The 14,340-nt window shown below is 34.9% G+C and overlaps 2 protein-coding genes across 2 annotated transcripts; both read left to right on the forward strand.

Annotated features, from left to right (window-relative positions):
- Nucleotides 1-1,368: 1,368 nt before the first annotated feature.
- LOC18040036 (UDP-glucuronic acid decarboxylase 1) lies at nt 1,369-5,620 on the forward strand. Its single transcript, XM_006428932.2, has 7 exons — nt 1,369-2,062; nt 2,153-2,300; nt 2,395-2,474; nt 3,619-3,702; nt 3,824-3,898; nt 4,867-4,959; nt 5,102-5,620. Exons 1-7 carry the CDS (start codon nt 1,451-1,453, stop codon nt 5,306-5,308), a joined length of 1,299 nt encoding a protein of 432 aa, XP_006428995.2. The 5' UTR covers nt 1,369-1,450; the 3' UTR covers nt 5,309-5,620.
- Nucleotides 5,621-12,137: 6,517 nt separating this feature from the next.
- Nucleotides 12,138-14,057, forward strand: LOC18040037 (protein SODIUM POTASSIUM ROOT DEFECTIVE 2). The gene is made up of 3 exons (XM_006428933.2): nt 12,138-12,912; nt 13,125-13,200; nt 13,613-14,057. Exons 1-3 carry the CDS (start codon nt 12,271-12,273, stop codon nt 13,789-13,791), a joined length of 897 nt encoding a protein of 298 aa, XP_006428996.1. The 5' UTR covers nt 12,138-12,270; the 3' UTR covers nt 13,792-14,057.
- Nucleotides 14,058-14,340: the final 283 nt, after the last annotated feature.

Below are 14,340 nucleotides of genomic sequence, written 5' to 3' on the forward strand. Positions count from 1 at the left end.
CGTGCTTATTACGTGCTTTTTCGCGTGCCGTGCTTTAGCCCATCTCTTATCGTGCCGTGCTTTAAGGCCCGCGTGCCTAAAATTCTAAGCCTGGCACGGCCCACGTGCGTGCCGTGCCGTGCCTCGTGCCTCACCGAAACGTGCTCGTGCCGTGCCACGTGCCGCCCGGCCCATTGGGCATCTTTATTGTGAGATATTACTTCCAACTCATCAGGTAATTTATATTTCTTTTGAATATAATTATGAGAAATGGAACAAAACATAGATGGTTTTATTAAGGGAGAGATAGAGAGCTGTGAGCTCACTCCAATCCTTGAACAACAATTATGATTATTTGGTCTAGGTAAGACCATCTAAAGAAAGAAAATCATGTTTTAAAAAAAAATCATATTTTTATATCTAATAAATTGTAAAATATAAAACATTTTGATGTTATATTTTTATATATTATAAAATATTAGAGTCATGGGGTTTATAAAAACAAAGGATCTTATGGTTAAAGGGGATCTTGATGTCTTTTGTTGAAAATTTTGGAATTTTTTGTCCTCAAATTTTAAAGGTTTAGGTGTTCTTTTCCTTTAATAAATTTAAACCATCTAATAATGAGTAACATATCAAATGCCACATCATTTTAATTTTTATGTAGCATTTCTAAAAAAAATATTCATATTTTGGTGTCACTCTGCCACATTTTTTAAATTTGTAAAAGTAAAATTTACCCAATATTGATAAATATTTCAAAATTTTATCTCAAATTCTATTTTAAATTATGTGATATATGATATGCCATTAATTAAGCAGTTGATATTTTTTATAAAATTTAAATAAATTAATTACATGATCTTATTAATTAGCAAATAAATGTCACATTATTTTAGATGAAATATTGAGATGTGTAGTATATCTCAATTTTACAAAATAATAAAACCCTTTTTTTAATCCAAGTCATGTATTAAAAGAGACATTTACTAGACAGAGAGATTTGGTTTAAAGTCGCAATTTATAAATATGTTGTACACGGTGTCGTTGTCCAACCAACATCAAACCATTTTCTCTCTCATTTTCCAGCCTATTTTCATCATTAATTCTATTCTCCCATGATCTCGTTGTATAAAGTATAAACGAGTCAATGCTTGTTGCTGTCATAGCATGCGTCCATTACCACATTGCAAACCTTGCGGGTCCCACATCATCGCAAAAATTCTAAAATCATGACCGCACAAAGTAAAAGAACGGAATAGTTGTATTACTGGACTTATTAGCTCCGCCCGCAGCGGATAACAAACGACATCACTTTCCGTTTACTCAACAAGTAACGTCGTTAACTTCACAACGGTCTTTGAATAAAAACCAAATGAGACACACAGCTTCAATTCAACTGCTGCTCTTTTTCCTTCAACTCACTACACATTACACAGCCAGAGCCAAAATCAAAATCAAAATCAAAATCATGAAGCTACACAAGCAATCAAGCATGACGCAAAGGCGGGACGAAGAAACCCTGTCGGGCCAAAACTCACCGTATTTGTCGAAAACCCCAAAACACCCTCGATCCCTCCCCAGATCCATCAACTACATCTTCAAGGAACAGCGCCTCTTATTCATCCTCGTCGGAATCCTAATCGGCTCCACATTCTTCATCCTCCAGCCCATCCTCTCTCGCCTCGGCCCACCACAAGAGCCCCACCCTTTCCACGCGCTAACAGCTAACCAGCAACGGCAGTCTTTTCAGTTCCATAGAACTAGTAGTTTTGGCGCCAAAACCGGGAGAGTCCCAGTCGGAATCGGACGGCGCAGATTGCGGCTTGTGGTCACCGGTGGGGCCGGGTTCGTTGGTAGCCATTTGGTTGATAAGTTGATTGATCGAGGCGATGAGGTCATCGTGATTGACAATTTCTTCACGGGGAGGAAAGATAATTTGGTTCATCATTTCAGGAACCCGAGGTTTGAGCTCATTCGACACGACGTCGTTGAGCCGATTTTGTTGGAGGTTGATCAGATCTATCACCTTGCTTGCCCCGCTTCCCCAGTTCATTATAAATATAATCCCGTCAAGACCATTATATCCTTTTTTTCTTAGATTTAAAATGTTTTTATTTCTGAATACTTGTTTGAATATTTGGGAATTGTGATCCTTTACTGTTAAATTTACAAAACAAATGTGATGGGAACACTTAATATGCTGGGACTTGCGAAGAGAGTTGGTGCTAAGTTCTTGCTTACGAGCACGAGTGAGGTTTATGGGGATCCACTTGAGCATCCACAGAAGGAGACTTATTGGGGAAATGTGAATCCAATAGGTGAACTTTTAGCTGCCACTGCTGTTGTTTAGCCGTGTTTTTTGTTCTAGTTGTTTTGTTTGCTTAGATTTTTGTTATGGGTATGCGCTTGTAGGTGAGAGGAGCTGCTATGATGAGGGAAAGCGTACTGCAGAAACTCTAACAATGGATTATCATAGAGGTGCAGGTGTTGAGGTGATTCCTTTATAGATCTGTCTAAATATTAGTGTTGTGTGATTCAAGATCTCTTTGGTACTCTTGCAGACTACCTTTAGCTTTACATTCATGTCCTCTTCTAATTCCATGTGATTTGAATAAATAATTAGGCTGATTGAATGAGTCTTATTATCTGTAATGGTGTCATCTTTGACTTGGTGCGAGTTTATGCATATATTTTTAACTTTTGCATCAAAAGTAGTCCATTTACATAGCAAAGAATTCAATTTATGCATTGATTTCAGTGACAGAGTTGACTGTTCCAAGAAGATTTCTACTGCAAATGTTTGTCTAGAGCTATATATATTGATAAAAACATAGAAAAGCATACCTTGTCTGAAATGGTTTGCATTTTTTTCTCAGTTTGGTTATTGTGAGTGTCAATTTAAAAATTTTTGTGCCAAATACAAGAGGGCATATCTGTTGTATCAACCCATGTTCGATAATTTTTTGCAGTCCATTAATGGAGAATATGTCTTCATTTACCTAAGACAAAAGCTAGATTTTGAGGGTGCTATACAATTTCTTCTAAAAGCTTTTAACATTGTTTTCGACTAGATTTTTCTTTTTCTTTTTTGGCTTTTTATGGCTCTTTTACAAGCAAATACATGATTCTTTAATCCATTCTCAAACGTTTTAGTAATGTATGAGTCCATATCAGAATAAATTTTTTTATTGAATATTGGATAATTCTAGCTGCTTTTTCATAGGTTAAGTACCTGAATCCACCACATTCGTGTTGTTGGTTTTATACCTAAACCTACGCAGTCACATATGTGAATAGCATGCTTATGATGTGAGTTTGTCTTCCTGCATTTAGAATTATTATAACCATATGTGTCAAGCAAACCCCTGATCGTTTGTGAAGTACCGATTTAATGCAGAAAAATCGATGGAATTTGGTTGGCTTTAGTAGAATTATCACATCTTACTTATAACTGAGCTGCATATGTTGTTGGTTAGTTGTAGTTGTGTCAGTTCAACATGCTGGTCAAATTGAAATAAAATTTGGTTGTAATGGAATTTATTCCCGATTTTTATCATGCAATGGCTGGCTGTCCCACTTCACTATATTTTATTGTTACTATCAACCAATGGAACTAATGGTGGATGTTGTTCTCAGGTGCGTATTGCTCGCATATTTAATACATATGGGCCTCGCATGTGTCTAGATGATGGACGCGTTGTCAGCAACTTCGTCGCCCAGGTTTAGCCTCCATTCTATTAATTTTTTGGCTTTGAGTTGTAGCAGATAAATAATCTATGCAATGTGGACAGAGAACCTATCTTTTGATAAGGTTTTGAACTGGTTTATCTGTATAATGCAGGCCATTCGCAGACAACCAATGACTGTTTATGGTGATGGGAAACAAACACGAAGCTTCCAATATGTGTCTGACTTGGTACATTAGATTGTCATTGTATTTAGCTATAATGATACAATATGTTTTGCTGCTATGACTTGGTATGACATGTCACTACTGCGTAATTTGTTGGCTTTTCAACCTTTATCTTAGGGCTTCAACACTTTATTTTTTTGGAAGGACATAGGAGGGAACTAAGTATAGGGGCAGGTGGCGGCAATTTATCCTTTAAACCCACAACGGTCAACTCTTGCTAAATGAAAAGAAGAGGGATGGAAAAAATAGGACCCCTTCTAGAGATATCATTTATTATTTTACCCCTTGTTTTATATATACAGTTTCCACAAGGTAATTGTATAGGATCAAATTAACATGGCATGGTTTCTTTGCTTTCCTTGTATGATAAAATAGGGAGCAGGCTCTAGGCTCTCCCTTATGTCTCTATGAAACAAAAAAAATAAAAATGGAAGGATGAGCCGTTCTTCTTTTCCTTCTCCTTTCATTCCTTTGCCTCCCCTCTTACCAAACATAAAGTTGTGCTGGAAACATATGGAGGCAACGTATCCTGAATGTATGGCCCAAGAGATCTCTTAACACAATCAACTTACAGCCAATGGCATAAAAGTCACAATAAAGCTTTCAGTTAACAAAATTAAGGACCCTGAAATAGTTTGTTTGGCCTTAATTCCCAAAAAGAGAAAGGGTAGCTCCAATTATTGTTGTCTCTTGTTAGTAGTAAATGTAGACATGGTTGATCTGACTTCACACTGGTGCTGCTAGACTAACCTTCAATTAGCAGAAGGTTTTTTATTATCATTGTTTTGCATGCATGTCAAGAATCAAATTTTTTGTTATTATTGTTTTTTTGCATGTATTGCAAGAATTGAAAAAGCAGGAAAGGTAAAAGTTCTAATTTTAGAAGCTAAATTAGAAACAATGCTGGTATATGACTTGCAAGTTTAATTGAACTGTTGAAATGATGTTATAGAGGGTCTTATCATTAACAGGTGGATGGATTGGTGGCATTAATGGAAGGTGAGCATGTGGGGCCTTTCAACCTCGGTAACCCTGGGGAATTCACCATGCTAGAGCTTGCTGAGGTTTGTCTTTTCTTGAAGCTGTTTATTTTATTTTATTTGTATATTTTTCTTCCCTTAGTATGCCCAAGATTAGGAATAGCCAACAGTTTCATTCCCCTACTTAAGACGGCAAAGCTTAACCATTTATTTCTTTCTCGCCTAGATTGTCAAAGAAACAATTGATTCGAGTGCAACAATAGAATTCAGACCAAATACAGCTGATGATCCTCATATGAGAAAACCAGATATAACAAAAGCAAAGGAGCTACTGAACTGGGAACCAAAGGTGCCTCTGAGAGAGGGATTGCCTCGCATGGTGAGTGATTTCCGGAATCGCATTCTGAATGAAGATGAGGGGAAAGGGAATTAATAAAGATGGAAAGGAAAAGAATTATGTATAGTGTGAAGAGCATATCTGTATCTGTTGATTTATTCTTTTGTTGTGATACATTAGCTGGAAAATATAGCTAGGTGCCCACTCATTAGGAGGATACATCTGTTCATCAGCATTCTGTGCTTTGTTAGCAGGAAATCTATGTTTTTGTTGAATTTTTTTTACTGCATTCTTTTCACCCTTATTATTCTAGCAGTGTAGTGATGTATTTTTTGTTGATCAAGCGAAATGTTGTACGGAAACGGAATTGAATATTTTTGTTATTATGAGAAACAAATTTAAAGCTTACTCCTTGAAGTTGGTCCTGACACTCCTTTCTTTGGTTGCAATATTTGTTGGTTGGTTGAGATGCCTGTGCATAGTTTGTAAAATGGCTCTCACTTATAAGCCCAATGTTTACTACTAGTGGGGGTGACCATGCGTTGGTTGATAGGTCTAATATCAAAGTATTGCATTTCAATAGAGAGAATATTTGACCTCTCAATTTCGCTCACCGACCTGCACTTTTTAAGTAACTTCATTTATTTCAGACTTTATTACAAAAAAGTAAAATTAAAACATAAAACAATATCTAAAAATTCTAGTCACTTTTAACTAGAGGTGGGCAAATCGGGTTTCGGTTCGGGTTGTTCGGGTTTCGGTTTGGGTTTCAACCCGTTCGGGTTGGAGAATTGAACCCAATCGGGTTGAAAACGCCAACCCGAACCAAACCGAACCGAATTTAATTCGGTTCGGTTCGGTTTGGGTTGACAATTCGGATCGGATTGGGTTGATAATTCGGGTTACAATTTCGGTTCGGATTAATTCGGGTTAGTTCGGGTTAGAATAATTCGGGTTAGTTCGGGTTAGAATGGATTGAAACAATTTAATCTAAAAAACAGCAAAAATTAATCAATTAATCAATCAATTAATTAACAATCTCCAATTTAATTAATAATAACAGCAGCAGCAAACCCGCTCCAATTTAATCAATAACCGTCTCCACTCTCCAATTGTTCAATTATCAATAAACCCACTCCAATTTAACTAATAGCAATCTCCATTTGTTCAATTATCAATCAACAACAACAATCCCACTTCAAATAATTGAATAATTGTCAATCAATTAATTAAAAATTTACAATTTAATTAATAGCAACAATCTTGTTGGGTTTAGCTCTTCGTTTTGGAGTGAGTTTGGGGTTTCTGTTTATGTTTATGTGAAGATGTGGTGAGAATGAAAAAAAGCTTCAGCAAGTTACAGCGTCGCCGTCGGCAAGGCAAGACAAACCTTGATCTCGGAGGTCGGAGCAGCTACAGCGTCGGCAGATCGAGACTATGCTGGGCTGAGTGGGACGCGAGGTGAATGCACAGCGCAGTTGCGGCGAGGCGTGCTGGCTGACGGCGAGTGGGCTGCGATGAACGGCTGGTGTCTATTGGAGCTGGACGGGGCTGCTGGCTGCTGCTGTGAGTGCTGTCGTCGTGGGCTGCTGTGGCTGTTGTCTGTTGGAGCTGAAGTGCTGAACGGGGCTGCTGTGGCTGCTGCTGAAGTGCTGATGTCGTCGGCCACAGTTCTCAGAAAGTGAGAACTGAGAAGAGGGAGCAAGGAGGGGGAGGCCGGGGCCGGGAGGGAGATGAAGTGAGATTTTTGTTTAGGGATTTTTAGGGATTTTTTTGTTTAATTAATGTACATATATTTTTAATTTAAAAGTTAAATCTTAAAAAAAAAGCTTCAACCCGAACGGGTTGAAAATTCGGTTCGGATTCAACCCGAACCGAAATTTAACCCGAACGGGTTGAAGCTTTGAATCCGTTCGGGTTTCACCGGTTAATCCAAACCGAACCGAACCCGAAATTTATTTCGGGTTCGGTTCGGTTCGGGTTAACCCGAACCGAACGCCCACCCCTACTTTTCACCTCCATCATCAGTACCTTAAGCCGTCGCACCACTTTAATTATCGCCAAGGAATTTGCTCAGAATGTAATTAAAAAATCTCTCGCTTGCACTATGTGGCTCGTTAATTAATTGCTTCCAAAAGCCTCATGCAAAGAAACTTTTAACCGAATCGAATCTCTATCCTAAAGTTTCTAACAAAAAAGGTGCAGCCATATCATCAAATCAAGGTGATGAGGAGTAGAGGTGGTAAAAATACCCGTCCGGTCCGGATCCGGACCGTACCCAGGCATTGTACCTGGTCCGGGTATGAAGCTGGGTCGGTCTTGGACATCACTTGATAAACCCGGAACCCGGATTTTATTAAAAAAATATTATAAAATATATATTATTTTAAATATTTATATTTATTTGACTCATTTATTATACATATATAAAGTTTTAAACACTTAAAGTTTATAGTTTTATGTCAAATTTTATTGAAATAAATTTAAAACTTATAAAATTACCAAAAAATAAAAAAAATATACACATATAATATTAAAAAATATAAAATTCGAGTATTCGGATTAAAACCCGGTCTGGACCCAGACCCGAACCGATTGCATCCGGACAGGATCTGGCCATTGCAATACCCGAACCCGGCCCGGGATTTTGCCATTTCTAATGAGGAGGGCAACTGCTTCTATTGATTTCATATGAATAAATGAAAAACAAATATTTTAACCGTCAAGGTTTGTCAAAAAAATTAAATAAATAAATAAAATAAAAGGCTAGCATCCATAAACATAAATTAATCAAATAATGAGGGGTTTTGGTCGTTGGCCACTAGGGAGTTTGCTGGTAGGGTCAATCTGCAATGAATAACTAGTGGTGCAGAGGCTTGAGGCGGTAACAACAGGTGGCTGGGGTTATAGAAAATTTTTTGATTTATTTTACTTATAATTTTATTTGTAATAAGGGCAATTTTAGAAATAAATGAACTTATTTAAAAAGTGGAGGCTACTAAGAGATATCGAGAGGGTTAAAATATCACCACTCTTCAATTAAATTTCTGCCACTCGAGCCATAGCTTAGTAGTAATCTAAACTCTTTAATCTTTGATTTAGAAAGTGGGTTTGAGAACCAAAATAATGATTGGGCTAATTCTGCCATAATGGGATAAATGTAGATTTTTTTTGTTCTCACAAATATATGTCTCCTGACTATTAATGGGTTCAAAATTTAGATTGTATCATATTAGAATTGATATTAGAATTGATTCAATGTGTCGTAATAGAATTAATTTAGGCAAGTCAAGTAGCTGATTATAAAAATTTCAGTTAAAAAAGAAGAGCTCTTTCCTTAGTAAGGAAGGTGAGCTTGATGAAATAAAAATCTTGAAGAAAAAGTCAGCCATGATAGAATAATAAAGTAAGAGAAGGGAATTTGCGGAAGTAAGAGGAAATACAGGAAATTTGTTTTCAGGTTTGGGATGTGAAGCTAACCAAATCAGATTTTAGGGGAGGCACTATTAGATTTGTGCAAGTTGGAACTCAAGCTGCTTAATATTATTGAATTAAAAATAAAATCAAAATTAACAGAAGTAGCTGACTTTTTTTTTTTTTTTTTTCCATTTGCAACCAAATTTACAAATGATTACAACATTTTCCCATAAAAATTATCTTAGAGTGGAGTCCTAATCATAACATAACTGATCCAATATGTGGTAGAAAGAAAGTTCAGCTTTTCAGTGTTTTCTTTTTTGATTGATAACTTGGAAGCAAAACCATGGCCGTAAAATGGGACACTTAAATAAGGGACCATATATAAAGAAAAAGTGAAAGTGGCGTGCCCAACTTCATTAGTTCCAGCAACTTTTCTCCACTCAACATCAGATCAGATGTTTGGCAAGCAAATTATTGCTCTGTTAGTAAATTTTTGTCATTAAAAAGGGATGATAGCCCTACCATGAAACTATAATTGAAGCAAAAATGCAACGCCCAAATTAGAGAAAGAGCTATTTTTGTGAGTAGTAAGTTTGACCCATTGTTTATTCTGGCTTTATAAACACAATAGCCATCTATGACCTATGAAAGAAAAGGAAAAAAATAAGTATTTAGGAAAAAATAAAAGAATACCCTTTAATACTTCACCTAAATGATGTCCTGCATCTAGCATAATTAGGACACTTACACATCTTAAATTGGGGAGAATGGTTATGTAGACCCCAAATTTTCAATAAAGACTATCAAAACTCTCTTTTAACTATAATACCCTTTATGAGTAATAACTAAAAAAATTGATTTAAAATTTTTTTTATTCAATACAAATATAATTTAAATAGCTTAATTTGTCTAGTAGACCAATAATATTATAAATTTTTAATATTTAAAATAATTTTTAAAATGTAAATTATTATATTAATTTAATGATATATTTGTATTTATTATAAAAAATTAAATAAAATATATTGTATAATTAATAAAATATATTTCATGTATTAATAATATTAAAAATTATTTTATATAAATTGAAAATAATTTAAAATTTTTATATATGTTCCTATTTATTATAAAATTTAGTTTAATATAATATAAGATTGTAAATTATTCAAATGATTTTTAATATTGAAATTATTTAAAATTAAATTTACTTTAATATTATTATTTCTATTTATTATAAAACATTCGAACTAATTTTTTGAGTTAATAGATCTAAAGTTTATTTAATTTTTTGAGTACTTGGGATTTACATGATCATTTTTCAAATTATTAAGAGTGTAAGTGTCTTTTTTTTCATAATTAATAAATATTATAACTTGGGTACAAAGCAACTTGACTGAACATTCTATGATGATTAAAAAAAAAGAAAAAAAAGAAAAATCAGTGGATTGTGTTGAGGTGGAGCCGGGACTCTAAATCTGAGCTAAGAAAGAAGAAAAGAAAGTCAAATGATTAAGCATCTGATTCCATTATTTTTTGTGATGGAGAATCTGAGTTGAGGGGAAAAAAAAAAGTAGCTTTGTGTTAAATTTATCCACTGGAAAGAAAATTCTTTCTGGGTTTCCTTTATTTTTCTATGAACATGGAGAAAGAAAGAAAAATTCCAAATGGTTTACCATCTGGCAGCATATGTTCCATTAGAACATATCCAATATTCCCACTACAATTTTCTCTAGAATACTCTATATATGCACATACATTTTAATGTTGGCATCAATCAATTAAATGAATTTATGCATGCATTTCAGTTTTCTTTTTTTATTATTTTTGATTGCTTCTGTTTGGATTTAATGCAGTACCACATTGAAACGCAACTGGCTAAGGGTCCATGGGACTTAAATCTTCTTGCAACCACCTCAACAATGGTGGTTTTAAAGTCAAGTAGCTTAATTTTTTTATATTTATTTTTGCCAGATCATTGGCTACTAGAAAAAAGAAAATCGCGGCTGTAAATTACACCAAAATTAATCTAAAAACCTTCACTTTATCATAATTAATGTAAAAATCTTAATATGGTCATTTTTTTAGGAATAAATTTATTAGCTTTTAGATTGAAGTATGAGAATGATTACGTACCGTTGGTCTGTCTCATCTGACCCCTGTGTTTCTGTTCAAAATAAAATTAAATTCATCGAACAACTTCATGTGCTGTAGGGCACATCCAACAGGCCAACAGATTGAGCACATATTAATTTACAGTATTGAAGTTATTTTTTGTGTATAAAAAAAAGGTACCCATTTTGTATATTATGCAGCTATCCAATTATTTAATATGACACAGTGATCATCATATTTATTTCCCCTAGATCTGCTATCATCTTGTTGATTCTCGGGAGAAGCATGCTTGAAACAAAAAATTTAAAAAAATAGAAAAAAAAAACCAACAACTACAACTTTCATCAGAAATAAATAGATTTATTTTGGAATATAAACAATTTAATGTAGCTTTATTTGGGCTAAAAAACCCATGAAGAAAGTGAAGGATTAAGAACAATAGGCATATTGTTGCCAAAACAAAACGCATGAAAATAACAATGTGCCAAGACATGCACTAGAAATCATTTTCATCCATTAAAGCCTTGAAAAAGTTGGTTGCATCTAATCAAAGTGTCATATTACATGCCGTTTGGTCCTCCATTTAATTTGAATTGAATGTTGTTTCACTGTACGTACTTTTTTTTCCTCTATCGAGCTTTCTTATTTAATTTGTAATTTTATTGATTAATCTAAGGGCCTCTTTTGGCAAATTTATATAGGCTGTACTCTGTCAAGGAAGCTTCATTAATTGATAGCACAATCATAAATTATATAGATTGAGACTGACCAATATTTAACCTTGAGATAATTGGAAGATTTATACTCTACATATTTTGTGTTGTTTTTACACCCCCATGTTTTTATCTTGTATTTAGAATAAGATTTGAGCTCACAACATTCCCATTTCTTTTCAAAACACGTACAAAATAAAGTAGCAAAATATACTAAATCAAGAATAACCTTGTTTAAATTGTGAGAGATTATTTTCTTCTTATAATATATATTAACAATGACCATCAAATCACTCTCTATCCTAGATGAGCATAGGATTCGAATCTGAAATTTCTATATCAAAATCTGAGAAAATATATGTTATGTGCAATTAATTAAAAGTCTAATACAATTGTCGTTGCGCATGGTATCACCTAAGACTTTCACCATTAATTCTACTATAATCATAGCGAATAGGAAATAGGATTTAGCTTTCAAATCCTATCCTTAATAGTATGTATGTCTGTATGTATGTATGTATGTCTGTATGTATATATACACACATATATATCGACACACACACGCACACTGTATCATTCATATGGTGATATAGTCTTCATTTTTTTCCCTTTTTTCTTTCCTTCTTTTTTATTTTATTTTATTTATGTTATTTTTATCTACATTTACAATGATTTATTTTCTTCCTTCCTTTTACTCACTAGAGCTCAAGAATAAAAGCAAAAACAATAAACTTTCTTTTAGGAAGTTCCTCTCAAGTCCAGCTCTCTCTTTCTATCTTTTATGAAGATTCCATAAACCAAACACCAATAAACATGAAAGGGATTGATCACATCTTCTGTGCGTCCCAAGCTTCAACAGCCATTTGCTTGAGCATGCAGCAGGACGAAGCTTCTTCCTCCTCCACCATTCATCTCGGCGGCCGAGCCATCGACCGCCACAACCCCATCATCAGAGACGGCAGAAGACTCGCCAAAGCCCTACCCTCTGCCCCTTGTTCTTCGGAGCCACCACCTATCAACCCCAAACCCTATCATCAACTCCCAAAACCTAACAATAACAAAAAGAGCTCATCATCCTCCAGCAAGAAAAGCTCCAGTGATAAAAAGAAGAAGAGCTCATCCAACTCCAAGCCATTAGCTGAGCAAACTAACAAGATCCTTTCTAGTACAAATAATGATGCTACTATTTACAAAGATTGTTATACTGCTATGCCAGCAGATATTAAGAAGAAGAGCTGTGCTCAGCTGGGTGATTTTATCACTCCTCCTGGATCTTCTAGGTATCTCTTGAGTGATGCTGGTTTCATTGATGGGTTATCGGATTATGACCCGGTTTTAGCTTTGGTTCCGGAGACTGGACCAGAGAAGACATCAACTCTTATCAATGGAGATGATTCCTCGGCTGCAAAATCACCATCCTCATCATCTCGCTCAGAGAAGCCTCCTTCCAACCAGGTTCGGTTAAAAGGAGCTTATATTTTCCATTTTGAGAAAGTCTCAGTTACTTGCGAGATGTATGCTCTTACTTCTATTAGATTTTTGTCTCATGTAACTTTCAATCAATTATGTATTTATGTTAGAGTAAATATATGCATACTTAGAAATACTCAGGATGCTCTTTTGACCGTGACGGTGAACGTATATAACGTTGACAAATTGATTTCCAGGTTGTGGTATTGAGAGTGTCACTGCACTGCAAAGGCTGTGAAGGAAAAGTCAGGAAACATCTATCCAGAATGAAAGGTTTGCATTTGACTTTAGTCATGACATCAATTTCAGAAAACATAAAAATAAAAAGGGCACAAAAAAAAAAAAATTTCTATCTGTCTATCTTCTTCTTGGGTCCCATGATCCCTTCCACTCTATCACAACCTACTAATTGTGCTATAAAAGCTATTTTGTGAGTCTTTCGTAGTTGGGCCCAGGTTCACAATTGAAAATTATTAGTTGTATACATTTGCAGTGTTTTTTAATTTTGATGTTATATGGCAAAAATTAAAAAAAGTGCTAAACAATAGTGAATGTTTTAAATTTGCACTGTGCAGACGACCTCACTGTAACTTGCTCCAATATATCTCTCGATAAAACCTATTGTTATTGGATATATTATCATAATTTTTTGGCTCAATATTTTTTCTAATTCTGATGTGAACAGGTGTTTCATCGTTCAACATAGATTTTGCAGCGAAGAAGGTGACAGTAGTCGGAGATGTAACGCCCTTAAGTGTTCTAGCGAGCATATCAAAGGTTAAGAACGCACAATTCTGGCCGGCGGCCGCGGCGGCAACATCTCCGGCATCTGCACCAGCAGCTTTTCCTGGTAATAATAAATAAGAGGCTTTAATTCGTACATGTAAATTACTTATGCAATGTTTAGCTTAATTAATTAATTAGCACGGGTGTAGTTGTAGTCGAATCTGAACCTATTTTCCGTAGAAGAAAGTGAAGGAAAAGCATGAGGGGTCATTTGGTAATTTCAGCTATGCTTGAATGGAGACTGTTGCTTATATGTTTGCTAAAGATGGGCATCTTTTAGATTTTTTTTTTAAAAAAAGTCTGCTTACTTAAGTTATGGCCCCTTATCACAGCAAGTTTCCCCATGAATTGCCTAATTAATTATTTTATATATTTTTTTTGTCATAATTATTCTCTTTGGGAAATCGTAAAGTTGTAATGATTGGCTCAAGGTGATATTAATTCTTGATATTTTACATTGTTCAAAATATGCTGGGACAGGGCATCCAGGCATTATCAATTATAGGGTATTGTTTCAGAAACCTTCATTGGAAAGATACAAGAGGGATCTGATTCTATCAGGCCCTACACTTCTTTATGCTTCCACTCAAAAATTGATGACATTGAAAATATAAAGCATTGAGTTGA

The sequence above is a fragment of the Citrus clementina genome, unplaced genomic scaffold (assembly GCF_000493195.1).
Source record: "Citrus clementina cultivar Clemenules unplaced genomic scaffold, Citrus_clementina_v1.0 scaffold_6, whole genome shotgun sequence".
NCBI lineage: Eukaryota > Viridiplantae > Streptophyta > Magnoliopsida > Sapindales > Rutaceae > Citrus > Citrus x clementina.